This window comes from Peromyscus californicus, unplaced genomic scaffold, assembly GCF_007827085.1.
Source record: "Peromyscus californicus insignis strain IS unplaced genomic scaffold, ASM782708v3 Scaffold_3__1_contigs__length_106647218, whole genome shotgun sequence".
Taxonomy (NCBI): Eukaryota; Metazoa; Chordata; class Mammalia; order Rodentia; family Cricetidae; genus Peromyscus; species Peromyscus californicus.
In genome coordinates this window covers 23,723,115-23,750,912 of record NW_026294551.1, presented here as the reverse complement: position 1 = coordinate 23,750,912, position 27,798 = coordinate 23,723,115, and the positions used below count along the sequence as shown (strand labels likewise).

The 27,798-nt window shown below is 45.0% G+C and overlaps 1 protein-coding gene across 1 annotated transcript in view; it reads right to left on the bottom strand.

Annotated features, from left to right (window-relative positions):
* Positions 1-9,200, bottom strand: part of Top2a (DNA topoisomerase II alpha) — a 31,792-nt gene extending 22,592 nt beyond the window's left edge. The window contains 11 exon segments of the mRNA XM_052756422.1: positions 1,495-1,632; positions 1,806-1,907; positions 2,012-2,185; positions 4,361-4,573; positions 4,772-4,869; positions 5,690-5,835; positions 7,770-7,809; positions 7,812-7,832; positions 8,580-8,670; positions 9,062-9,100; positions 9,102-9,200. Of these exon segments, the coding sequence (XP_052612382.1) occupies positions 1,495-1,632; positions 1,806-1,907; positions 2,012-2,185; positions 4,361-4,573; positions 4,772-4,869; positions 5,690-5,835; positions 7,770-7,809; positions 7,812-7,832; positions 8,580-8,670; positions 9,062-9,100; positions 9,102-9,200 (1,161 nt within the window).
* Between the last annotated feature and the right edge of the window lie 18,598 nt (positions 9,201-27,798).

The window sequence follows — 27,798 nt, the reverse complement described above, 5'->3', positions numbered from 1 at the left end:
AACATTTATAGACTAGTCGAGGTGTGTGTGTGACATAGCAACCCCTGGATCTTTCGATGTTAGGGTCTTATCCCTGAAGAAGCTGATTCCTCTGGACTCATTCACTTAATACTTTTTATGGACTTAGGTTGTGCCAGGCACTGAACTACTTGTTGGAGATACCGGGGTTAAAATAAGTCAGGACTAGGGAGATGGCTCCTTGGTTATAGGTGATTGCTGAGCACTACCTAAGTAAATACCAGATAGGAATGGCAGCCCACTTCTAATCCCAGCCTTGGGGGAAGAGACAGGGATCTCCAGAGCAAACTGGCTAGTGAGGCTAGCCAGCCATATTGCCAGCTCTAAGTTTGATTGAAAGACCCTGCCTCACTCAGTAAGGTGGAAGAGGGATCCAGGATGATTCCTGAGATCAACGTCAGGCTCCACATCCATGCACATCCCTCACACATGTGCCTACACAAACAAAACATGCACACCACATACACATGAAAATACAAACAAAAAAAGAAACCAAACAAGTCATATCTGTGCCCTCATGAGGCTGAAAGATAACGTGGAAGATAGAAACAAAAAATTACAAGTGTGGCTTGGTGGCAGAGTCGCACACCTTTAATCCCAGCACTCACAGGCAGAGGCAGAGGCAGGTAGGATCTCAGTGAGATTGAGGTCAGCCTGGTCTACGGAGCGAAATCCAGGACAGCCCCGACTACTCAAATCCCCCCCCCCAAAAAAAAGAAATTACAAGAGTGATGAGTTATGATTGAGAAGTTTGCTATGTAATAATAATGTAAGTTTAATATTATACTGGAGCTATCTTAGCTGAAAGAGAGAAGAATGTAAAGGCTTTCAACAGAGAAGGGAATCTGCACTTTTCCTCAGTGGAAGATATTAAAGGATTTCAAGAGTGAAACCAGAAATGTCAGGCAAGAGCACTGTGGAGGGGAAGACTGGAAGCAACAGGAAGGTTAAGAAGAAGCTGTCACAGTGATCTGAAGAAGAGAGAACAGTGGGGGCTAATGAGTTATCAACAGATGTTCCTTACTAGTTAGATTAGAGAGAGGAAATAAAGGAGCTCCTACTTTTACTTTGTATTCAATCTAGTGGTTGGTTGGTGCTTTTTAAGTAAGGTAAGTTTTATTTGGTGCAGAGTAGAGTTCCACATACTGGGATGAGGTAATAGTTTAAGTGTATGTTTTTAGGAAATACAGACAAGCTGACGGTAAACTAACACCTAGTTAAGACTGATGAACCTGTCAGATCAGGGCCAGGCATGATGGTATACTGCTTAACTCTAGCACTAGTGGGTGCAAGGCAGGAGGATCTGGAGTTAAGAGGCCAGCCTAGGCTACAAAGCTAGACTGTTGTAAAAACAAAACACAGACTGAAGAGGTCTGAACAAGTATAGTGCAGCAAGCAATTTTTGTTTCTGCAGAGCTGAGGACAAGGAGAAATAAAATAAGACATTTCTAGTTTAATTTTCATGTAAGTACTCACAGCTTTGATGAATTTTTCACTTAATTGACATGTCGATCCAAAGCTCTTGGCTTGTAAAGTCATGTTTTCTTTTGTCTGAGAGTCAAATGTTGGGTTTTCGATCAAGGCATTTACAAAAATCCACATGTGATTTTTCACCTGTAATAAGTTGATATAGTCACCAAAATGTCTTTAAGCCCCACCCCATCTTAGTGCTAGGGACTGAGCCTAGGACCCTGAACATGTAAAGCAAGCGTTCTACCAGCAAGCCACCCCCAGCCCCTCAGTCTTCTTGCGTTAAGAGGAGGAAGCGCAGCGAACTCCGTACGCACCTGGTGTGCTTTCACTGCGACACCACCCTTGTTCTTCTTTTTCACCACATCCACCAGTTTACTCACAATCTGATCAGCTACATAATCAACATGTCTGCCACCCTAACGAAAAAATACCATTTTATAACGCCTCAGAATCAACCATACTTTAGACAAATGTTTTTTATATTATATTTAAAAAAATTAATAAAACTCTCAAAAATTACCTTAGAAGTAGCAATGCTATTGACAAAGCTAATTTGCTGGAAGCCCTTTTCACTCATTGTTAAGCACACTTCCCACCTTGGGTTGACTTGTTCATGCACTACTTTCAGTGCGTTACCGGTTTCATCTAACTTATCCTTCAAGTACATATCCACATAGCTGCGGAACCCTTTTACCTGTATAGGAATTAAAGAAGAGTGGTGTTAAAATAATGGGAAATTCAAACAAACACAGAAAAAACAACAGTGGAAAAATGGAATCACTAACAGACTAGGAGAGGACTGGGGAGATGGTTCAGTGATTAAGAGTGCTTGCTGCTCTTGCAGAGGACCAGCATTCAGATCTCAGCACCCATACAGAGGCTCACAAGGCATCTGATGACCTCCTGTGAACTTGGGTAGCAGGCATACAGAGGATGCACATACACATGTGCAAGCAAGACATTCATACATAAGTAAATACATTTAAAGTTAAATAGAATAAGAGTTGATATTTTTTATTTTAAAACTTTAGCTTATGTGTATGTGAGAAAGGGGTAGAGTAGGGAGAGAGAAATTGGGTATGCACATGCCATGGTATGTACACAGAGATGGAGAACTATCAGGAGTCAGTTCACTCCTATCAATACGGGTTTCTAGAAAACAGAACTGTTGAACCATCTTACTGACTTTAATTAAAAAAACAAGAAAATACAAGCTGGGCAGTGGTGGTGCACACCTTTAATCCCAACATTTGGGAGGCAGAGGCAGAGGCAGAGGCAGATGGATCTCTGTGAGTTCAAGGCCAGCCTGGTCTACAGAGTGAGTTCCAGGATGGCCAGGGCTACACAGAGAAACCCTATCTCAAAAAACAAAAAGCAAAGCCACCAAAAACCAACCCAAACCAAACCAACAAAAAACAAAACCAAAAAAAAAAAAAAAAAAAAATGAGCCTGGTGTGGTGATGAATGCCTTTAATCCTAGCTTTTGGGAGGCAGAGGCAGCCAGAGCTACATAGTTCTTTCACAAAACAAAAACAAACAAACAAACCAAAACCAACAAACAAAACAAAGAAAAACAAAAACTGTGAGCTGTCAACATGGCGCAGCAGGTAAAGGCACTTATGGCTAAGCCTCATAACATTGAGTTCAAGCCCTGGGACCCACCTGGTAGAAGACAACTGATTTGTACAAATTGTCCCCTGACCCCCACACACTTGCTGTGATCTGTGGTATATGCTATACACATACACAAAAGTAAATATAAAAAACCCTCAATAACTTTGTGTACATATGTGTTTATCCATGAAGACATAACTCTGGAGGCCAGAGGTTGACATCTGGATGTCTGCCTCAATCACTTCTCCAACTTATTTTTGGTATAAACTCTCTCACTGAACCTGAAGCTCACCATTTTGGCCAGACCTGAGTGCCAATGAACTCCTTAGATCCACCGGTGTCTGCACAGCCATGTGGCTCCACGCCTGGCTTTGTATGTGGGCCTTGGGATGCAAACTCAGGTCCTCATGCTTACATAGCAAACGCTTTACATACTGAGCTGTCTTCCCAGCCTAGGAGGATTTTTATAAACCACTAAAATGATATTCACTGGAAGGTTGAGAGGATGGTTATTTAAGGAAGAGAGCTGGGCTCACGCCTTTAATCCCAGTGCTCCAGAGGTAGAGCCAGGTGGATCTCTGTGAGTTCAAGGCCAGCCTGGTCTACAGTGTGAGTTCCAGGAAAGGCGCAAAGCTGCATAGAGAAACCCTGTCTCGGGGGGGGGGGGGGGGGGGGGGGGGGGGGGGGGAAGAGAGAAAAGTGAGAGAACAAAAACATTTAAGGGCTGAAGAGAGCAGTTCAGAGCACCAGTTGCTTTCCAGAGGACCTGGGTTTGATTTCCAGGACCCACTTGGTAGCTCACACACTCTTCTGGCCTCCACAGGCACTGCATTCATGTTGTACACATACATACACAGTCTAGGCAAAACACCCACATACATTAAAAATTTGAAATACAGCCAGGCAGTGGTGGCGCACGCCTTTAGTTCTAGCACTGGGGAGGCAGAGACAGACAGATCTCTGTGAGTTCAAGGCCAGTCTGGTCTACTGAGTGAGTTCTAAGATAGTCAGGGCTATGTAGAGAAACCCTATCTCAGAAAAAAAGAAAAATAAGTAAGTAAGTAAGTAAGTAAGTAAATAAGCAAATAAATAAATAAATAAATGGAATGAGATGATTTTTAAAAAGTGTGCTAGTCAAGTCTCTTTTCAGGAACTTATCTGAGAAATTATAAGAAAATGTGGGTGGAACACAAATTGTGTACTTGACAATGCTCACAAATTCCTTTGTAGCCTTATTACCCAGAAAAATACTCACTGGCAGTCTATTTCCATTGAGAAAGACTTTGACATCTTTAGTGGAACCAGCAACATCATATGCTCTTCTAACCATCAGTGCAACAATATCTTTGTCCAGGCTTTGCATTTTAAACTTCGATAAATCAGGCTGGAAGGTAATGCATGTATAATCTTCTCCATTAAAGGGCTTGAGTTCCATTTCACCAGCTCTCCCCATGTTATCCATCCATGTCTATGGCAGTGAAGAACAGGAAAGATGAAAAAGCCAATCCATTTCATAAACAAATGAGAAGCAAATAATTTAAGTGTCTATATTCTGGAAAATAATTTTATGTAGCTTACAAATTGTTAAATTTAACCAAACATTAATGTCATTATAAATGATTGTACTATAACTTAAAGACACATTACAAGATACCTATTGACTTACCTGTTTGAACATTTTCTTGTATTCTCTACTGGCTGTTTCCACAGTAAATTTGGTGCTGAATATGTTACACAGTTTGGCTCCATAGCCATTGCGACCACCTGGGCAAGTAAATACATAACACTACTTTATTATTCAACTACGATTCCTTTCTTATGTTTTATTCACTTTTTGAGTGCTAGAACAGAACTTGGCCTTGCCCATGCCAGGCCAGCAATCCACCACTCAATTTTCTTTAGTATTTTTGAGGTTTTATTTTTTATATATGGGGGTTTTGCCTGCATGTGCGAAAAAGGGTGTCCGATCTCCTAGGACTACAATCAGAGATAGTTGTGAAACACCATCCAAGTCCTGGGAATTGACCCTGGGTTCTTTGAAGAGCAGCAAATTCTCTTATCTGTGGAGCCATTACTCCAAATTCCTTAGCTTTCTTAATTGCTGGCAAAACTATTAAATATATGGCTTATTTTATTTATTAATCAATTTCCTCCTCCTCTCTTCTTTTTTCTTTGGTTTTGAGATAAGGTTTCTCTGTGTAGCCCTGGCTGTCCCGGAACTTGCTCAGTAGAAAAGGTTGGCCTGGAACTCTAAAATTTTTATTATGCTTTACATATATGAGTGTTTTGCCTACATGAATGTCAGTACACCACAGGCATGCCTGGTTCCACAGAGGTCAGAAGAGGGTATCAGATCCCCTGGAACTGGAGTTACATGACATATGTGCTCACAATTGAACTTGGGTTTTCTTTGAGAGTAGTCGATTCTCTTAATCACTGAGCTATCCCTCTAGTCCCCTAATCCCATATTTTTAATCTGCACATTACAGACAATTATTTAAAAGATGTTATTTTTTATAATTGTTTGTTATTATTAAAATAGTTATTTTTCAGCAATAAACATTATTTTCTATCAATACTTTACCTGTTACTTTCTTTTCATCATCGTCATAGTTACTAGAGGTTAAGAGCTGTCCAAATATGAGAGCTGGGACATACATTTTCTCAACTTTGTGTTCAACAACAGGAATTCCTTTTCCATTATTCCATATGCTAATTAAATTATTTTCTCTAAGAAAAGACAGAAAATTTTATTATACAACAAATTTTAAACTATGCTTAACATTTGAAAATAAAATACATAAGTTTCAATTTCATTGTGACTCTCTACACATATACCCTCCAAAAGCTAGCATGGTCAACTTTTTCCACATGCTTAGCTCCTAATATATCTGAAATAGCATCAAGGGGTGGGAAATAGAAACCTTTTCCAACACCTGTGTAGACACTGATAATGCTGAAAAAACACGAAATTTAAAAATACTAGGATAAACAAAAGAAAATGAATTATACTCAATTAAAAGGACAAAATTAGGAAATAATGATACCCTTTCAAGAGGATTATCTGTATATTCCTATTTCCCTCTAGTTTTCCCACCCAATAAAACATACTGAAAAACATTAAAAAGGAAAAAAATTACCAATAGTAAACAAAACTGCCCTGCTTGCTAACAAAATGTTAGTCACTCTTTTTAAAATTATGTATGTGTGTGTGCTTATTTGCACATGAGTGCAAGTGCCCACATAGCTCAAGAGGCACTGGATCCCCCCCACCCAAAATGTGGGTACTGGCAACCAAACTCAGGTTCTCTAAACTGGTGATCCATCTCTCCAGCTCAGTTACTAGGACTTTTATCTTACTTATTTTGGGGTTAATTCTCAGAAATATATATATATGATACAAATAATAATACTGGTTTAATATTATCTGTAAAAAAAAAAACAAAAAAAAACAAAAAACAAAAAAAAACAAAAAAAAGACCAGCTAAAACTAGCTCAACATTCTTTAAAAGATTGTTAATATGTAGTCGTCATTAACATATACCCCACAAGAGCCTTAAGCATAGTTTAGGTCAGCACTGATCAGCCTAATTAAAAAAAACGTGAAATAGGCATCCTGACCACCCCACAAAGGAACATGAGCATTTAAAACCAGAAATGTAAACCCAAATTATTCTCTACTACCACCTGCTGGTTTGCTGTTTCAATAGCATCATCAGAAAAGAAACAAAAAACCAAAAAAAAAAAACCTTTTAGATTTTTAGACAACTGATCAATTATTGCAAATGCTAGCTGAACTACTGCACTATTTAGGTATTAAGCGTTACGTTTATAAATTATTTTGAAATGGTTCAGAGCAAATATGGAAATTTGTTTTGTTTTGAGACAGGGTCTCACCAATTAATTCTAATTGGTCTGTAACTCACAGAGATCTCTCTGATTCTTCCTGAGTGCTGAGGTGAAGGGTGTACACTATCATATGGCAAAGTGTTTTTGTTTTGTGTTTTCTGTAGTACTGGGGCTCAAACCATGGACTGTACATATGCTACCACCAAGCTACACTCTCAGCCTTTTTTAATTTAAAACTTTTATTTGGGACATGGTCTCAGTACATGCCTCAGCCTCCCAAGCAGCGAGGATTATAGGCCTATACCACCAGGCCCAGCAAGGAAAACGGTTTGACGACACTGGGTATGGGGGGTGCTCACCTTTAATGCCAGCACTTGGGAGGCAGAGGCAGGTGGATCTCTGAGTTTGGCCAGCACATTGAGGTTACACAGCAAGTTCCACCTTAGCCAGAGCTACACAGTGAGACCCTGTCTACAAACAAACAAAAAAAACAACAGGAAACAAACAAAACTACTGATAATTGTTAGTTTTAATTGTTGAGTACCCACAGGCTGTTCATTTTAGAATCCTGTCTTTCTGTACTTTTGCAAACCTTATTTTATTTTTTTCCAGACAGGGTTTCTCTGTGTAGCCTTGGCTTTCCTGGAACTCACTTTGTAGAGCAGGATGTGCCTGCCTCTGCCTCCCAAATGTGCTGAGATTAGAGGTGTGATGAGCCACCAAGCCCAGCAGGAACCTTAATTTAAAAAAAGCTATCTTCACTAGTAATCAAAGCAAACACAAATAATCTGAACAAACAAAAAGCTCACACTTACGGATCAATTGTGACTCTAATACAGGACATTTTGGGGTCCTTTGTTTGTTGTCTGCAGCATTAACTGTAAGAAAATGAAATGCACACTTAGAAGACATTAAACTGCTTTAAAACACACTAGTTCTACAATATAGAAAAGTATATTCACAAGTAACAAAAGAATAACAAGGCGTTAGTTTCTATAATTTTTCTTGAGACAGACTCACATGTATTCCATGCTGACTTTGACTTGCTATGTAGTTAAGAAGAGTCTTGAACTTTTGATTTTACCGCATCTACCTCCCCAGTGCTAGAATTACCACCTCACTGTTTTACTATGGAAGTTATATATTTATTTTTATTTTATGTGCATTGGTGTTTTGCCTGAATGTATGTTTGTGTGAGGGTATCAGATCATGGAGTCACAGACAGTTGTGGGCTGCCATGTGGGTGCTGGGAATCGAACCCGGATCCTCTAGAAAAGCAGACAGTGCTCTTAACTGATGAGCTATCTCTCCAGCCTCCTATTACAGCAGTTTTTTGTTCATATTATTGTTTCTAGAGAAAAACTTAATTTTCTGGACTTTATAAGACTTCACTTTTTTTTTGAGGCAGGATCTAGCTGTCCTAGAACTCACTATGTAGAGAGATCTGCCCATCTCTACCTCTAAGTGCTGGGATTAAAGGAGGTGAGCTACTACATCCAGCCTGACTGCCTCACTTTTGACAACTAATTACTTAAAATAAGAGGAGTTATGTCTACAGAGGGGTTTGGTATGAATGATTCTTAAGAACTTGACCAGTACACCTTTATATAAAAATATTTACTTACCTAGAATTTCATCAAAGATTTTATACAAACCAGGAACAAAAGTTACTTCCCTATAGTTAATGCCAACGTCTTCATCGTAAACCCACATTTGCTAAAAACAAAACAAAACAGCAAAATTATTTTTATTTATTTATTGTTTTGTCACTAATCATCTAGTCTTTCCTTTTCTTTTTCCCCTTTTTTTTGAGTCTCACTGTGTAGCACTGGATGGCCAAAAACTGGTTACATAGACCAGGCGGGCCTCGAACTCAGAGGAGATCCACCTGCTTCTGCCTCTTGAGTGCTGAGATTAAAGGCATGCACCAATATATCTGGGAGTAGTCTTCTTAAATAAAGGTTGAAATATATGTGTGTGTGTGTGTGTGTGTGTGTGTGTGTGTGTTACCCTATGTGCACAAATAATAGGTCAGTTCCAGTGACAGTAAGTTATGTACAAACATTAACCTGAAAAAGTCTGTCATCCAACAACAGCTTGGTTTTACCTGGGTGACTAATTCCACAGAGCCAATGTAGGTATCCGGAGCGGAGCAGTATATGCTCCAGTTGTGTTTTTTTCTGATAGATTCTTTCAATAGACATTCTTTTCTTGGCATCTTCATTTTTCTTTTTGTTCATTTGCATATTTTCATTTACAGGCTAGTCATTGGGGGAAGAAAAAGAAAACTGATTTTCAACCACAACTTTATCCGAAATGATCAACAAAAATATCTACGAGAATGATAAACTCAATACGCTATATCAGTTTGACATCTGTTTGTAGGTGCTGGTGAGTTCACAGTTTTGAACAAGCAGTTCCACTAAAATCCTTGTAACTAGGTTCTAAGGTGTGTGTTGTGTGTGTGGTGCCAGGCAAATGCTCTGACCTCTGAGTAAAATTCCCAGACCTTTTTGTGTTTGTTTATTTGTTTTTCCTGTTGCTGACTTTAACAGAGGCGCTTAATTCATCCTCCTGCCTCAGTCCCGGGGGCAGCTGCCATTACAGTCCTGCCCCACTAGGTCCGGCTACAGGGGTCCGTCTAAAACAGGTATTTCACCACGTCTAACAAATATGGCAATCTCCGCCTTGAACAACATCTTTATGTGAAAAATTGCTTTCACCGAATGGGCAAACACTTCCTGATGGCCCACACAGCCTCGGGGAGGTAACTAACAGTCGGTGCTATTCAGCCGGGATGCTAAGCAATGCAAACCCCGGGCCACACGCTGTCACACCCGGCCTCAAACAGGACGTTTTTCCAGCCACTCGGTCGGCCCGCTCCTCGGGGGGGGGGGGACTGTCGGGCTCTGCACCCCCCGAGGTGAGAGTCATCCACATCAAGCGGAGGGCAGAGAAGAAAAGAAAGAGGGCCACTGAATTCAGTGACACGCCGCCTGGAGGTGCCCCGGGGGCCACTGGGCTACAGACCTATCACGGGACGCGTGGGAGCTGCCCCCGCGAACAACAAACACGCCCGGCCCGCAGGAAGTCAGTTTGGACGGTATCGGGTCGCCAGGAACTTCACCCCGTCCACGAGCCCCCAAGGCCTGGGAGACGGGGTTGACGGGATCCCAGGCGGTCGCCGGCCAGCCCGCAGCCCCGGAGCCTCAGCCCTCAGCGGCTGCCACGGAGGCCGCGGAGACCGGCGTCAAGGCTCCGCCACCCGGGACCCCGCCCCCCCCCGCGGGCTGTACCTTGCAGCGGTGACAACTCCATGGTGACGGTCCCGAACCGGGCGCGAGGATCCCGAGAGCGACTGTAACCAGTGGGAAACGCGAGGGCACCCGCGACCAGGACGCTCCGCCACAGACGCGCGTCGTCGGTTAGGATAGCCTTCCTAGTTTCATTCGAACCTTCGCCTAGCCCGCCCAAATCAGAGGAGCCTATCACCGAATCGCTCTCATTAGCTCTGTTTTAGAGGGACCAATCATAGACGGTCTTTTATTCACACCACTGAACAGGCGGCCTGTTCGAATGAACCAATCAGGCGAAGGAGGGCGGGAGCATCTTCAAAATAGACCAATAGTAGTTGTAGTGGAGACTGACAGGAAACCTGACCAATGAGAAAGGCCATGTGCTCCGAGCGGACTGCTCTGAGGAGAGGAGGCTCTTTGGCTGTACAAAGCGGTTTCCTCAGCTATCCGGCTGAGTAAAACGATGTAGAAAAGGCTGTTCATTCTTTATCTCAGATTCGTTGAGATTACAGAAATTCTCCCTTAATCCTTATGTAGGCAGCGAGAGGAATGAGAATTATCCCCACCCCCAGAAAAGAGCACCAGTTGGGTTAAGGCAGCGGTTTCTCAATCTGTGGGTCTCGACCCCCTCGTTTACATCACGATTCATAAACAGTAGCAAAGTTACAGTTACGAGGTAACAACGCAACCATTTTGTGGTTGGGGGTGACCACACATGAGGGACTGTATCAAAGGGGCGCAGCATCAGGAAGGTTGAGAACCACTGGGTTAAGGAAACCGTTTCCGGTGACAGCCCCACCTCCCCTTCGATGTATTTTCAATGAAAAGAAAGTTCTTCCGCTGTGGTCTGAGGCGTCTCTCCATGGAAGGGTGGAGAGACGCCGTGCAAAACCTCTGGGAGCATTTAGCATCTTCTTGTGGAAGTTAAATTTTAGTATTTATTTTCCTTTTTGAGACAGGGTTTCCCTGTGTAGCCCTGGCTGTCCTGGAACCGGCCGGCTCTGTAGACCAGGCTGGCCTCGAACTCCGAGAAGTCCGCCTGCCTCTGCCTCCCGGGTGCTGGGATTAGAGGCGTGCGCCACCAGGGCCTCCGCCACTGCCACCCTCCTTATGTATCATTAGGTATTCCATGTTTATGAGTGCTCTGTCTGCAGGTATGCCTGCACACCAGAAGAGGGCATCAGATCCCATGATAGGGAGGCGTGGGATAGACACCGTGTGGTTGCTGGGAATTGAGTCAAGACCTCTGAAGAGCAGCCGAGTGCTAGGTTTTTGTTTTTGTTTTCAATTTAACTAATTAAATTTATTTATTTATTTATTTGTTATTTATTATTTATTTGTTTGTTTGTTTATTTATTTATTTTTGTTTTTTTTCGAGACAGGGTTTCTCTGTGTAGTTTTGGAGCCTGTCCTGGAACTCGCTTTGTAGCCCAGGCTGGCCTCGAACTCACAGAGATCCGCCTGGCTCTGCCTCCCGAGTGCTGGGATTAAGGGCGTGCGCCACCACTTCCTGGCCCTTAGTGTTCGATTTTTACAGGCAGCTGTAGAGAGACCGAAAGCGGAAAGAAAGAGAGACTTGGTCTGATGGTAGGCAGAAACCATGTTTATTCACGATGAGGGAGCATCTGGGAATGACGGGACCGGAAGGCATCGCACACAAAGTGAATTCCAGGTTTCTGCTAGATGCTAGTTCTTGGAGGACAGGAGTTGGGACTGAGTGATGTGGGGGAGGAGGCTACCATGCCTAAAATGTGCTGATGGAGCTCCTCTAGCCGGAGCAGTAAGGGCGCACGCCTTTAATCCCAGCACTCGGGAGGCAGCGGCAGGTGGATCTCTGTGAGTTCGAGGCCAGCCTGGTCTACGAGAGAGAGAGAGAGAGAGAGAGAGAGAGAGAGAGAGAGAGAGAGAGAGAGAGAGAGAGGGAGGGAGGGAGGGAGGGAGGGAGGGAGGGAGGGAGGGAGGGAGGGAGGGAGGGAGGGAGGGAGGGAGGGAGGGAGGGAGGGAGGGAGGGAGGGAGGGAGAGAGAGAGAGGAGAGAGAGAGAGAGAGAGAGAGAAGAGGAGAGGGGAAAGAGAGAGAGGAGAGGGGAGAGAGGGGGAGAGAGAGGAGAGAGAGGAGAGAGAAGAGAGAGAGAGAAGAGAGAAGAGAGAGAGAATCCTGTTCCTACGGTGAGGAATCACAGATAAAGTGTTCAACAGATAAAGTGTTCAGCGCGCATGACCTAGAAAAGTCCATTGCTTGAAGTGCTTCTTTACCACTACCCTCACCTCCCCACCCCCCCCTTACACACATACCCCCACAACCACCCCCATCCCCCACCCCCCCACCCCCACCCCGGCCTTTCAGGACTGGCTTCCCTGTCCATTCTACAAAACTGCCTTAACATTCCTGTCTCTAGGGAGTCCCCTCTGTCGGTCTTTTTAGATGGAAGCTAGATTCTCTTAGAGTGTATTTGCATTCGCATAAGCACTTCTTTAATAAGCCATCTGGCTGTCTTCTCCCGGGGCTGTGTTGTTTCTGTTTCTCTCCAGAGCAGCAGCAAGAGGTTAAGGGGGTCCTGAAGGCTCCCTGTCTCCATCTTCAGTCTGGGGGCACTCCTGGAGAGGAAGCGTCATTTCTTCCCTGTAGTGGACCGATGGAGTGGGGATTCTGGATCTCTCTGTCTCTCGCTCTCTGTGTATCTGCCCTACCCGCCCCCCCCCCCCCCCCCTTTACTGCGAATAACAGCTAAGTATTCTGTTGGAGTAGACCAGGACATCCCCAGGGCTCCCACAGAGTTCAGCCTCTGGGTGGCTTGTGGCTAAGGGAGGTAGAGGACCACATACCAGAGAGAAGAGTAAAGGAAGTTCCCGGGAGGTGACTCCGGATCATTAGTCCTCAAATCTACTGAGAAGTTCCCTTTGGCAGTATGGACAATCAACAATTAAATATCTAGAAATTATGAATGAAATCCCACAGCGGTGCTGTGTTGGGGGCCGACCCCGGATAGCTGTGTCTTGAATTTTGTGTGACCTTCCTTACTTTATCAAACCTTGCAAAAAACAGGTTCCTGGCCTAACCTCGGGCTGTACAACTTCCGGTAGTACGTGCTAATCAGTTAGCTGCAGGGGCCTGGGACCAAAGCGACCTCACCCTTCCTCAGGAATTTTTCATTCTCTCTCTGCTTTCCCTGCTCCCCCTCCCTGCCTGAAGCCCTGCTTATAAACCTCAATACCCAGTCAATAAACGAGACCTTGACGTGACTCAGACTGACTCTGTCTTCCTTAATGCGCCTGGTCTCCTTTCTCTCTCGCCCCCATTGATCTTTCAGGAGGTGCCTCCTCGGGTCTCCCCAATAACCTGGCCCGCGGGACGGGTCAGTGCTGAGTTGCACAGTTTTTGTTTGTGATTAGATTATTAGTGAAATACCTGTAGAGAGATGGAATGCGGAGAGGGCCTTGGTTTGACCTTGGGTAGGACCATGTTTATTCCCAGCCACAGGGAGGGGGTATCTTTGTCACCTACACGTGAGGATGGCCAAAATGCCTCCTGAGGAAGATAGGATGCGGATGCAGCCCCTTAGGGGGAGAAATGACTTCTGTAGTCCACAAGGGAATCTGGGAAGGGTAGTTTCCAGCAGGAAACCATCCTAACTCTGAAAGGATATAAAAATGCAGGGCAGAGGCATTATAGCTGTTTTCTGCTGAGGAGGATGTTAGAGCATTTGCTCTGAATCCATGGGGTGGGGATGGGATGGGGGGGCTCTGGTCACGTAGCAGGGGTAGAGTCTTAACTATGGGTCAGGTGTTCACTGTTCTGTATTCCTGAAGATAGTGAAAAAATAATTATTAGAGGGCTGTATGATTTGGTTACAGAGTAAAAACTGAGAGATTTTTCTGGGAAGATTTGAGGAGATGGAGGAGCGGCAGCCGCAGCAGTGGAGCGGGCTGGTGATTCAGGGTGACAGTGACAGGTCCCATTGTCAGGGTTGCTGCACTGAAATGAGCCAGCAGAAGTAGCAGCGAGCTACAGAGCATCAAAGGAGAAAACAGGGCCAGGTGGTGGTGGCGCATGCCTTTAATCCCAGCACTCGGGAGGCAGAGGCAGGCGGATCTCTGTGAGTTCGAGGCCAGGCTGGTCTACAGAGCGAGATCCAGGAAAGGCACAAAGCTACACAAAGAAACCTTGTCTCAAAAAACAAACAAACAAAAAAAAAGGAGAAATGCAAAGAATTGCATGGTGGAAGGGATGAAGGTCTCTCCACAGCATATCTAAGAAGACTTTTTGCAGATGTATCAGGAACAAGCTGTTGTGTGTGTGGGGGTGCGGTGCTATTGGGGAGAGCTATTGGGACATTTTGTTTGGGTACAGGGTGAAGTTCAGCAAGCAAAACATTTAAAAGACAGGGTAAGGGGGCTGGGGAGATGGCTCAACAGTTAAGAGCACTGGCTGCTCTTCCAGAGGACTTGGGTTCAATTCCCAGCACCCACATGGCAGCCTCCAGCTGTTTGTAATTCCTGTTCCAGGGGATCCGATGCCCTCACACAGGCACGCATGCAGGAAAAACACCAATGCACATGAAATAGAAATAAATAAATTATTTGCCAGGTGGTGGTGGCAATGCCTTTAATCCCAGCACTCAGGAGGCAGAGGCAGGCGGATCTCTGTGAGTTCTTGGCCAGCCTAGTTCCAGAACAAGCCAGAGCTACACGGAGAAACCCTTGGGGGGTGGGGGGAGACAAGTTAAAAACATAAATATGAGGATAAAGAGGAGGAAAGAGCGATGCACAGGAGAAGGAGCCGGAGGAGGGGGAACCAGAGGTTTTTGTCTGGTCCCTGTGTCTTTAGGGCCCATGTCAAACCAGTTAGAATTTGTTGGTATGAGGCAGTATTAGTCATGAAGGAGGTCACAAATCCCATCCTTAGCAGCAGTCAGAGCTAGTGTTTTGCTGGTGGTGTTTTGTTTTTGTGTGTTTGTTTTGTTTTTGAGTACTTTAACAGTCAAGGAGTCCAGCTGGTCCTGAAGGATGTTAAGCTGATCTGAGCTGGTGAGACAGGAGTGAACTGGTGCAAAGAAGGCTTAAGTCCAGCTGTTTTAGTTCTGAGTCCCCAAAAACAATGTCCAGAGTGGCAAGAAGAGAGAGGGATGAGCTGACTAGTCCATGGCCCATTAGTCTTCCTTCTAGAGGTCACCTGAACTGCTTTCTGTAGACGGATTTTTCTTTTGGGGCCGCCAGCTTACAAAAAATGACGTGGAGACTTATTATTAATTATGAAAGCTTGGCCTTACTTAGGCTTGTTTCTATCTAGCTCTTATAACTTACATTAGCCCATACTTTGAAATCTACATTCTTCCCCATGCTCATGACCTCATCTCCATTTTGCCCATCCTGCTTCCTCTCCATCTGGCTGGCGACTCCGCCTTTCTTCTTTCCAGAGCTCTCTCTGTCCAGTAGTCCCGCCTAATCCCTCCTGCCTGGCTATTGGCCATTTAGCTTTGTATTAAGCCAATCACAGTGGCCCTTCTTCACACAGTGTAAAGGAATAGTCCACAACAGCTTTCAGGGATTTGGGGTGTCAGTCTTTCCAGTAACTTCTTCGAGGCTGACCAAAGGGCAACAGGGGAGCAGCCATGAAGAGTGCCTCAGAAGAGGATCCGTCCGAGGAGGGGCCATAGTAACCCTAACACTTGGCTAAAATCCAGAATGTAAGTCAGGAGGTAACAACCGTACAACTTTGTAGAGAACATCACAAGACAAAGTTACAGGAGGAAAGCTTTTACACCAAGATTAACATCAGTCAGTATAACGTATGGTTAGATATAAAGTTAACATAAGGTTAAAGGCAGTTGTACAACTGACTGGACCGTGACCAGAGTTCTGAGAAGGATACGGTAATCGTAGATAGTTGTTTACATCAGACTCCTGCATAAGGAACACACACCTGGAATCTTTGTAAAAGAAGTTGGTCACCGGGCGGTGGTGGCACAAGCTTTTAATCCAGCACTTGGGAGGCAGAGGCAGGCAGATCTCTGTGAGTTCAAGGCCAGGCTGGTTTGCAAAGCGAGTTCCAGGACAGCCAGGGCTGTTATACAGAGAAATCCTGTCTTGAAAAAAACAAAAAAACAAAAACAAACAAACTCAAACAAAAAAAGAAGTCAGTTAAAGTTAATATCCAAGGAATGAATCTGAACAGAAAGTGTCTAAGTGACATTACTTGCTTCCAAGTATGATGAGCTTTATATATTTGTTTCAAATGTTAACAATACCAGTTCAACAATTTATTGAACAAAAACAGACAGAGTATTTTAAGTGAAACACAATTTTTGGTTAGAAACAATTTGATAGGGCAGAATTTTTAAAATTGGGACTATTGCCTTAAATGACCATATCTAATATTTGAAAATAGGACAATACATATTTTTGTTAACATCAAATTATTATACCTATATTCCAAGATTATAGAGTAGATATATTTTATATTGTCAGACTGTGTGAAGAGACATTTTAATTTAAATTATGTTACCTAAAAATGAAATGATTTTCAATATCCAAATTAAAAATACTCCCAGAGACAGTGACTGTCTTGCTCTCTCATTAGGCACTTCTCTCGAACTCTCTAGAACATCCTGAGTTATTACCTGAGGCAGTGACTCATGTCAAGAGTAAATGATTCATTTTGCAAAGTATACACTGAACTGAACCAGAATGTTTTTCTAAAATTAACCCTATTAACAGAACCTTTAAAAAATCCCTACCTTTTCATTCCATACACTCAACCAAGAGATTGAAAGCCGTCAGTCATGCCAAATTTGTAATGAGTATTCTTGGTTGTGAGCCTAGCCCTTAACAGTTGAGCCATCTCTCCAGCCCTGGAACAAATATTTACATGTAACATAGACTGAATTAATAAAGAAGGCTAGAGCCATCTCTTTAGTCCTTTTGTCGATGGACAAATCTCTAGGTCACCACATGCTGACAGAGGTAGGCATATTCCTTAATATTCAACTTCAAGACAGACTGGTTGTTTAGACGCATAATTTGTACAACAGTGTAACCATATTACATGAGCCTCTGCCTCCCCAGTGCTGAGATTAAACAGGATATCATGGGGGCTCAGGTCTGCCTTTGAACTCCTGAAGTAGTGGAGGATGACCTTGAACTTCTGGTTCTCCTACTTCCACCTCTGGAATGCTGGGTTTATAGGCTAGCTCCACCCCAACCTTTTCCCTCTTGATCACGAAAGAAGGGAAGCCGCAGGAGCTGAAAGGTGGGCATGTTCCAGATCCAGAGGAGTGTTAGCTGGAATAGACGGTCCTCCCCTCGTTTGAGGAGAAACTACAGGTGTTTTTGAAAGCAGGCTGTCCTGAAGCCTAGCCATTGGACCTTTTCAGAAGCCCTTCTCTCTCACACCATGCTTGCTTGTAGGTTTGCCTGGCTAAGAGCCGGATGTGGAGAGGTGGAGAGCCTGGAAGAAGAGTTCCCATTGGCTAGTGGATGTCAGGGAAGAGGAAGAACTGTTGTGAGAAAACACCACGACCGAAGGCTTGGAGAGGAAAGAGTTTGTTTCATTTTACAGTTCTCAGGTCACACTCTGTGATGGAGAGAACTCAAGGAACGAACTCAAGGCAGGAACCTGGAGGCAGGAACTAAAGCCGAGGCTATAGAAGAACACTGCTTTGGGGCTTGCTCCCCCTGGCTTGTTCATTTCTCTCTTACATACCCAGGACCACTTGCCTAGGGATGGCACTGCCCACAGTGGGCTGGTCCCTTTCACATCAATCATCAACCAAGAAAGTGCCCCCACAGCCTTGCCTATAGACCAGTCTTAGGGAAGTATTTTCTCAATCGAAGTTCCCCTTCTCAGATGACCCTACCTTGTGTCAAACTGGCAAAACAAGAACCAAGCCACCAACCAGGACACAGCAAGATCAGAATACCAGGTAGTTGATCCTGTGGCTCTGACTTTGGACTCCAAGTTCAAGGTCTTATTTGAGGAAGAGAATCCCTGGAGCGACAGAGCCCCAGACTCCAGTACATTGCCCTCAGACAGTTCTTAATACGACTGGGAGGAGTCCTAGATATATATGGCTTTGAGACCTGCCTCAGCTGTCCAGTTATTACCTCGTTCCGTCCTCTGATGAACGAATGAAGAGAGAAGGAGACTTAATTGGGATCTTTGGCTTCAAATCTGTCTTCCCTCTCTTCAAGTTTTTCCTTTCATGCTGTCTCTCCATTTTTCTGTGCCTTCCTGTCTCTCTGTGATATCCTGTGATTTTTTTTGTATGTGTTGTATTTGTAGTATATTCCTGTGAGTGTACAAATACACATGTACCTGTGTGTCCATACATGGAAGTCAGAGCAGGGCATAAGGTGTCTTCCTCGTTGCTCTCTGGCTTGAGACAGGGGGTCTCTTACTAAACAGGAAGCTTATCATTTTGGTTATGGTGGCTTACCGGTGAGCTTTCTCTGCCCTTCAGTACTGGCATTATAGGCATAAGCAGCCATGTCCAGCTTTTTATTGGGTGCTGGGGATTTGAACTCAGGTCTTCGTGCTTGCAGAGCAAGAACGCCTACCTACTGAGCCATCTTTCCAGCCCCTGTTTAAACCCTCTGTCCTTCAGCCTTTCCCTTGCTAATACTCTCTTCCCTTCTGTCCTTCTACTCCACACCATCATCAAATCTTTGAGTAAATCCACTCATAGTAATGATGTATCAGTTTATAACCCACTTTCTTCTATCTATAGCCATTAGTGTACATAGATGCCTTCTTTTTTTTATTTAAAAAGTTGAATTTTTTTTTATTTTTAGTTTATGTTCATGAGTGTTTGCCTGCATGTATCTATGCGTACCACGTGCATGCAGTGCCTGAGGAGGCCAGAATGGGATGTTGGATCCTCTGGAAGTGGAGTTACAAGCAGTTGTGAGCCATCATGTGGGTGCTGGTAATCAAACCTGGGCCCTCTGCCAGAGCAGCGGTGTTCTTAACGCTGAGCCGTCTCTCCAGCCCCCATCTGCTCCTTCTTAGCAGTCTTACAGAGTGAATTCAGGACCAGAATCATTGCTTTACAGACGTCAAAACTGAGGTCAATCTTACTGAAGAGGGAAGCTCACAGGGCCCAGCTGATAAAAACAGAGCTGGCCTCGAACCCTGGGCTCGGACAGCAGGAAACCGGGCCTCTCAATCTCATAGTTGTTGCATACAAATCCCGGAGCAGAGATCTTCTCCACTGTTGGCCTACTGGGTTCCCGCTACCATAGGGCCCAGTTTTCTGATGCTCTTACGTCATCATGACTAGGTAGGATAAGAATCTGACTCAACAGGTCTGGAGGTTTGCTACTGTGGAAACAACAGTGGGCTGAGGGAGTGAGGCCAGGCTTCAGGGGTGAAGATGGGAGCTATGTGATTAGGGGATTCAGGTACTATAGCCTTGTTTCTGGGGCCACATAGTCCTGCCCCTCTGCCCTGAACTGTCCAGTTCCCACCTGTCAGTCATCTTTCAGAGTGTTCCTCCTTCTGTTAGGCCAAGGACAAGACTGTAGCAGAAGAGATTCCTGGAGAGAGAAGTGGGAAAGGTCCTGGGGCTTCCCCCTGAGACCCTGCCTGCCTTCCCACAGCTGGGGTTAGAGCCTGGCTCCAGGGCTGTGTCTTCAGCACCCTGACTGAGAATACCAGAACTGTCAGGTTGGCTCCACAGCTGGCTCATTGGAAAGACACATCCGCCTTGGACACAGGGACCTTGGTACTGCAGCTAGAGGGACAGGGGCTTAGCACTAGCAGCATTGACCAATGATGGGAGGAGATGCTGCTGGGTTTGAGAAAAACCCAGGATTGTGGTACCTGTGTGTGTGTGTGTGTGTGTGTGTGTGTGTGTGTGTGTGTGTACATAAGCAGGTAGTGTTGAAGGCTGGGTTGTCTCACAAATAGTTTTAAATCACATTTAGTCTCATATGACCTTAGGCCAATCTTTTAACTGCCTGGAACTCCATCTATATCATGGGTTTATAGGGTTGCCATGGTAACTAATGATCACAATGGCTAATGTACTGACACCAACCCTGCCAGACATAGTGTTAAGTGAGCATCATCCCTGCAGTTTTGCCCAGTCCTCTCAGGCAGGGCTGACGTTATCCCTCAATTACAACCGAGAGCATTTGAGGATAAAGAGAAGATGTCACTTTGCCAAATCTCAGAGCTAATTAATAGCAAATCCAGGAATCACTTTAGGCAATTTGGCTTCCAACTCACTTGGCTGGTCATTGTTAATAATACTCACTGGACACTTACTATGTGTTGGGTACCATTTTGGACATTTTATATATATATTTTTAACTTAATCATTATAACCACCCTATGTAACATTAATTTTTTATGAAAGATGAGGATGCTGAGGAACAGGCTAACGTCTGGACTCTATTGGCATGAGTAAAGCCCACTCAGGCTGGTTTAAATGTCAGTACTAAGCCAGGTGGTGGTGGCACATGTCTTTAATCCCAGCACTCGGGAGGCAGAGGCAGAGGCAGGTGGATCTCTGTGAGTTCGAGGACAGCCTGGTCTACAGGGTGAGTTCCAGGACAGCCAGGACTACACAGAGAAACTCTGTCTTGAAGACTTAATTTTCCAAAACACTTTATTTGTTTATGTGTGTGTGTGTGAAGTTAGGATACTCCAGCACCCACGTAAGAGCTGGGTGTGGTCACCTGCATCTCTAACCCTAGGTGGGGTGGAGAGTGGGGCTGGCACTTTAAACAAGCCAGGTGAGCCATCAGTGAGCACAAGGTTCAGTGAGAGACCCTGTCTCAAAGGATAGGGTGGGGAGTGATGGTGGTCTAATGCAGCCTCTGCTTTCACACGCGCTTATACAACATCCATCTTCCTAGCAAGTGTGTGTGTGTGTCACACTCACTCACAATTGCAGTCACAAACACACATATACTACACCCTATATACACCAAAACATTAAAGTATAGCCTTGTCAACTTACGCAGATCTGTGTCTGTGAGACTTGGGATTTGAGGACCTTAAAGAATGGGCAGACTGCTGGGCGGCGGTGGCATGCCTTTAATCCCAGCACTCGGGAGGTAGAGCCAGGTGGATCTCTGTGAGTTCAAGGCCAGCCTGGTCTGCAGAACGATATCCAGGACAGGCACCAAAACTACACAAAGAAACCCTGTCTGGAGGAGGGGGGGAATGGGCAGACTACAATCTAAGGCTATAGACAGTTTTACTTCAGTTTCAGTGTATATTTATACACGAATATAACAAAGAAAGCCGTGATCCAAGGAAGGTGGAGTTCAGAAAAACATGTAAATAAATGCCAGCAAACACATACTAAATACTAACAGAGCAGCCCTTTCCCAGAACTTTCTCAGGACAGATCAATTTAAACACAATTGCCTGGCACGTACTATAGATTAGATTTGGGAAAGTGTGAAAGAAAGCAGAGGGCCACATCCAGATTCAGGGCACACTGAAGACAGCTCCGCATTGGGTCCTATAGCTGTGTTCTGACATCCAACAAGAGTAAACATGTCTTATGAATTGAATCTAAGTGTCTGTCCCAGGAGGCACGAAATCACATCCGAGAACAATCCAGGGAACAAAATGCACCTGAGGTAAAAGGCCCTCTGCCTTTTTTTCTGGAGACTCTCTCACAGTTCCCCAAGACATTGTTCGCCATGCGTCCTTCCTTTGACCATGATCCAACAAAGCATACGTACAAAGAAGTGCAGAAATGAAAAATATTTAGCTCAGTGAATACTCACATAATGGGTGTATGCACCAGGTAAATAAGTAATAATTGTTACTCATAGTCCATAAGTTTGTCTTCATTCTTCTTCCTGAAGGTAATTTTTATCATTATTAAAACTTTAATTTTTTGTTTTTGTTTTTGTTTTTTTTTTTCCTCGAGACAGGGTTTCTCTGTGCAGCTTTGCGCCTTTCCTAGAACTCGCTTTGTAGACCAGGCTGGCCTCAAACTCACAGAGATCCGCCTGGCTCTGCCTCCTGAGTGCTGGGATTAAAGGCGTGCGCCACCACTGCCCGGCAAAACTTTAAAATTTTTAAAATTTAATTTTATGTATATGGGTGTTTTGCCTGTGTATACGTCTGTGGAGGTCAGAGAACAAATTTTGGGAGTTCATTCTCTCCTTCCACTGTGGCTTCTAGGGGTCAAATTCCGGTGTCAGGATTACATGACATGTGCATCTTCCTGCCGAGGCAGCTCATCAACTCACTAGTGACTATATTTTTTTAAAGCTTGAAATGTATGAGTGTTTTGCCTACGTATATGTCTGTGCGCCACATGTGTGCCTGGTTTCCTGGAAGACAGAAGAAGATGTCGGATCCCCTAGAACTGGAGTTACTAACAGTGTTGAGTTACCATATGGGGACCAGAGACTGAAACCAGGACCTCGGGAAGAGCAGCCAGTGTTCTGAACCCCTGAGCCATCTCTCCTGTACCAGTAGTGACTGTTTCAAACAGTGCCTCGTGAACACACTTGAACACACACATTTGTATTGGGAGTGTACATCTAGGGGTGGAAGTATGGATTGCTTCCGGGTAGTTGGACACATCTGTCTCTTTACTGGCAATGTGAGAGTCCCCTTACTCTACAGCCTGGTATTGTCAGTGTTTAAAGTTTGTGCCATTTTTGTCGATATATAGCTCTTGACAGGGACTGATGGCTCCATTGAAGAGGTCTGCAAAGTGAGCAAACTCCTAGGGCAGGTGGTGAAGAGAAGTCACACAGCTGTGGGATAAGAATACAGGGGCCGGGCGGTGGTGGCGCACACCTTTAATCCCAGCACTCGGGAGGCAGAGCCAGGCGGATCTCTGTGAGTTCGAGGCCAGCCTGGGCTACCAAGTGAGCTCCAAGAAAGGCGCAAAGCTACACAGAGAAACCCTGTCTCAAAAAACCAAAAAAAAAAAAGAATACAGGGGTATGCATAGGTAGGTGTTGTTGGAGTCTCTGTATCTGACCCCTACTCTCTGGGGTTTGCTGAGTCCAAAGACCCTCTGTGAAGTCTCTCTAAGCTCGGAGCCCCTTTGGGTTCTCTCTTGGCTCGGAGGTCCCTCAGTAGAGTTTCTTTAGTGGGTAGGTAGCGCTTTGTTCCCTAGAGTTGGAGGGCTAGAAGGCAGGACCTGGAAGCCCTTGAGTGTGTGGAGGAGAAAGGGCAGGGTTTCCATTTCGAGTCTGGGCTTCTGCCCTTTCTGGCAAGTAGATGCCCTTCTCTAGACACAATGGGTATCAGGGAAGACAAGGCAATTGCTTTCTCTATCTGGCTCTGTCTGCCTAGAGTATCTGTGTAGAATCTTCTAGGTTGCTCTTTCTTCTCTCTCCCACCCCACCTTGAGACCTGAACCTTTGGTGACAGGTCTGGTACAGAGGCGGGAGTGTGCACAGAAAGTTGATATGTTACATACAGACCTTGCTGGGTCATCTGCTACCTGTGTGCCCTTGGGTGAGAACTCTGGGTGGTGACAGAGTTCTCAATGAGTCCAACATTGTTGACTTGACTTGTCTTCTGTATAGGCTTCAGCCAAGAGAAAGAGGTTTCATTGGTTCCTAATGGTCCTGAGACAATGAAGACTCTCCAGGGTTGGGAGCCATGTCAGAAGGGTGCTCTGGACTTTGCCAAAGAACTCCAAAATTCTGTCATATGGTGATGATGGTACACACCTTTAATCTCAGCACCAAGGGAGGCAGAGGCAGCTGCACCTCTGAGTTCAAGGCCAGCCTGGTATAGAGTGAGTTCCAGGACAGTCAGGGCTGTACAGAGAAACTCTGTCTCGAAAAAAACAAAACAAACCACCAAACACTCCAGAATTCTAATGTTCTGAGATTGCCAGAAGAGGACAGGGCTTCATAAGGCAATTTGTTCTCCCAATCCATGGTACAAATGGTAAAAACTGAAGTGAGGAGAAGGAAGTGTGACGAAGCCGGTAAGCAGCTGAACTGGCTGGTCTGGAGCTAGGAAACAGGATGTTGGCCAGTCCAAGTGCATATGGACTCCCCTCTTCCCACCTCTTTCCCTGCCTGGAGCCTCAGCCTGTCCTGAGGGAAGAGCCTAGGCTCTGGAGATGGGCTGGACAAGAGTTCTCTTTGTATTGTGGGGCCTGTCTGGAGGTCCTGCAAGTATGGAACCCTGGTGGGCAGGAAGAAGGCTGTCCTGATATGCTATTGCTTGGCCCACACGTCGGGTAACTGTGGGGCTGCCCTATCAGTACTTAGATGTCAGTGGATATGAAAGATTAGTGTAGACTCAGTGAAGTCCAAGGCGGTCAGGAGTGGGCTGGAAAGCAAAACTATAAGGAGGCCTGGAACATGATCCCACACCAATGCCACCTCTACCTGACCTCCGTGCTCAGCTTGAACTCTAAGTCATAGACTTCTGCCCTTGATGTTCATGTAGAATGTTTCTGACAGCTGACTGAGGCAGCAGTAAAGTATAGGAGTTAATTGTGCAGAGGACTCTCAATCCCAGGGTCGTGGGTTTGTGCCCCACGTTGGGTGCCATTTGTAGCTAAAGATTTTCTGGTCCTGCCTGGCCCACAGTCAGGACAAATCTCTCTCACCTGCCAGTCCCCCAGTCACTCAGACCCAATCGAGTAAACACAGAGAGACTTATATTGCTTACAAACTGTATGGCTGTGGCAGGCTTCTTGCTAACTGTTCTTATATCTTAAATTAACCCATTTCTATTAATCTATAAGTTGCCACGTGACTCGTGGCTTACGGTATCTTAAGATCTGCTTCTCATCGTGGTGGCTGGCAGCGTCTCTCTGCCTCAGCCTTCCACTTCCCAGAATTCTCTTCTCTCCTTGTCCCGCCTATACTTCCTGCCTAGCTACTGGCCAATCAGTGTTTTATTTATTAACCAATCAGAGCAACACATTTAACATACAGAACATCAAAGTATACAGCAAAGTATAGGAGTTAATTGTGCAGACTGGAAAGAGACAGCTTAGGTTCACATCTTTGTCTCTCTGCTTGCTATGTGACTTTGAGTAAGTTGCATAATCCCTATGTGCCTCAGTTTTCCTATCTTTTTTTTTTTTTAAAGATTCTTATTTATTATTTATACAATGTTCTGCCTGCATGTATGCCTGTAAGCCAGAAGAGGGCAGCAGATCTCATTACAGATGGTTGTGAGCCACCATGGGGTGCTGGGAATTGAACTCAGGACCTCTGGAAGAGCAGCCAGTGCTCTTAACCTCTGAGCCATCTCTCCAGCCCCACTTTTCCTATCTTAAAAAGACAACACTGATAATGCCTCTTCCATGATGCTTGTGTGGCACGGTCAGTAGTAGTTAAAGGCTAATCCTCATAATTATATATTTTGTCCACTCCATCAGACAAGATGCCCCCTAGGGCAAGCTTATCAGATTGGGTGTTCCCTGAGAACAGAACTTTTTTTTTTTTTTTTTTTTTTTTTTTGAGACAGGGTCTCATTGTGTTGCCCTGGATATCCTGGAACTCATTGTATAGACCAGACTGGCCTCAAACTCACAGAGAATGTACTGGCTCTGCCTCCCAAGTGCTGGGAGTAAAGGCGTGCGCCACAGAAGTCTGGGATTGTCCCAGTAAGGCAGCCAATGAGATCTTTGATCAAAAAGCCAGTGAGAGAATGGAATGGGAGGGGCTGAAGAGTGATGGAGGGATTTCTTCATCTGAGCACCAGGTTTCTTCATCTTCTCAGCTCTCAGGAAGCGGGGACGTGCAAGCTCTTGCCTGCCCGGGAAAGACAGCCTGGAAACAGGCTTGAATTTTGCTTCCCACAGGCTCGATATGGGAGCATCAGTCCACAAGGAGGCAGCAGTCAGGTGGGAGAACCGGCAACAAGCCCTGTGCCGTTAACTCTGCCTGGATTTCAGGCTCCTCTTTTTCTTCTTCTTTGAGATTGTAATGGTCGAATGGTCGGAGTCTTACTGTATAGCCCAGGCTGGCCTATCCTAGGTGCTGGGAGTAACCAGCATGGGCAATCATGCCTGGTTAAAATGACTTTGGTGGGGTGTAGGGATTTGAACCTGGGACCTCATGCATGCTTGGCAAGCTCTCTACCACTAATCTACAGGTCCAGTTCTCAGAACCCTTTCATCTATTGCCTCATGTTTTATTAACATTCTCTGTGGGTGAGCCCAAGGGTTTTGCCCGTTTCTCACTCTCTCTCTCTCTCTCTCTCTCTCTCTCTCTCTCTCTCTCTCTCTCTCTTCCTTTCTTCTCTCCCTTCCTTCTTCAGTGATGAAAATCACCCATTTAAATGTTAAGTGGGGGCCTGGAAAGAGATGGCTCAGCTTCCAAGAATGCCAGTTCAGGTCCCAGAACCAGTTCTCAGGTGGTTTACACCACCTATAACTCCAGCTCTAAGATATCTGATGCCTCTGCCTTTGTGAGTCCCTGCACACACACGAATACCCACCCTGACACACACACACATACTCACACACACACTCATATACATAATTAAAAATAAAACATAGCTGGGCTTGGGGGCACATGCCTTCAATGCTAGCACTCCAGGAGGCAGAGGTAGGTGGATCTCTATGAGTTTAAGGCTAACCTGGTCTACCTAGTGACTTCCAGGCCAGCAAAGGCTATATAATGAGACCTTGTCTCAAAATAAATAAATACTGATAAATCTTTTTTATTTTTGGTTTTTTAGAGATAAGGTTTCTTTGTGTAGACCAGGCTGGCCTGGAACTCACAAAGATCCACTTGCCTCTGCCTCCGGAGTGCTGGGATTAAAGGCATGTGCCACCAACACCTCTCTCTCTCTCTCTCTCTCTCTCTCTCTCTCTCTCTCTCTCTCTGGCCAATACATCTTTTTAAAAAGATGTTAAGTGGCAGACCCAAGCTCACATAACATTAAAAGGCTCTGTTACAACTTCAACTCGGGTGCTCTGGCTCTGACTCTTCTGTTCCTCCTATACTCCCTGACCAAATTCTACTGGCTGAGGGGGCACACTAAACCCTGAGAGTCTCCAGTTCAGTGGGGGAGACAGAGTCCTGCCGTCAGGAGAACTCCTGGTATCTGGAATGAGTTCCTAGCGGGGAGGTCTAGGAAGGACAAAGTCTGTGGTGTCTATATCATTCCAGGCATTTCCCTCAGGGGCCGTCTCTTATTGCAGAGTCCCCTTTGCTAGACGGTCCCTAGTGAGGACCAAGTGACAATACTGCACTGATAATCTAGTCTGACCTTGCTGAGACCAGCTTTATTTTTTTCTTGACCACAGAAGACTTGGTCTCAGGTCACCTCTTTAGTGAACATTTCTCATGCCCCATAGGTAGAGCTGATTGCTTGTGCCTCTAGGTCCCCATGCGTCCTATAGAAATATCTCCCAGGGCACCTGTACATGTCTTAGAAAACTTATTTTTGCTGGACACTGGTGGCGCATACCTTTAATCTCAGCACTCAAGAGGCAGAGGCAGGTGGATCTCTGTGAGTTTGAGGCCAGCCTGGTCCACACAGTAAGATCCACAAAAGCTACATAGAGAAACCCTGTCTAGAAAAACCAAAAAACCAAAAACCAAAACAAAACAAAACAAAAAACAAACAAGCAAAACAAA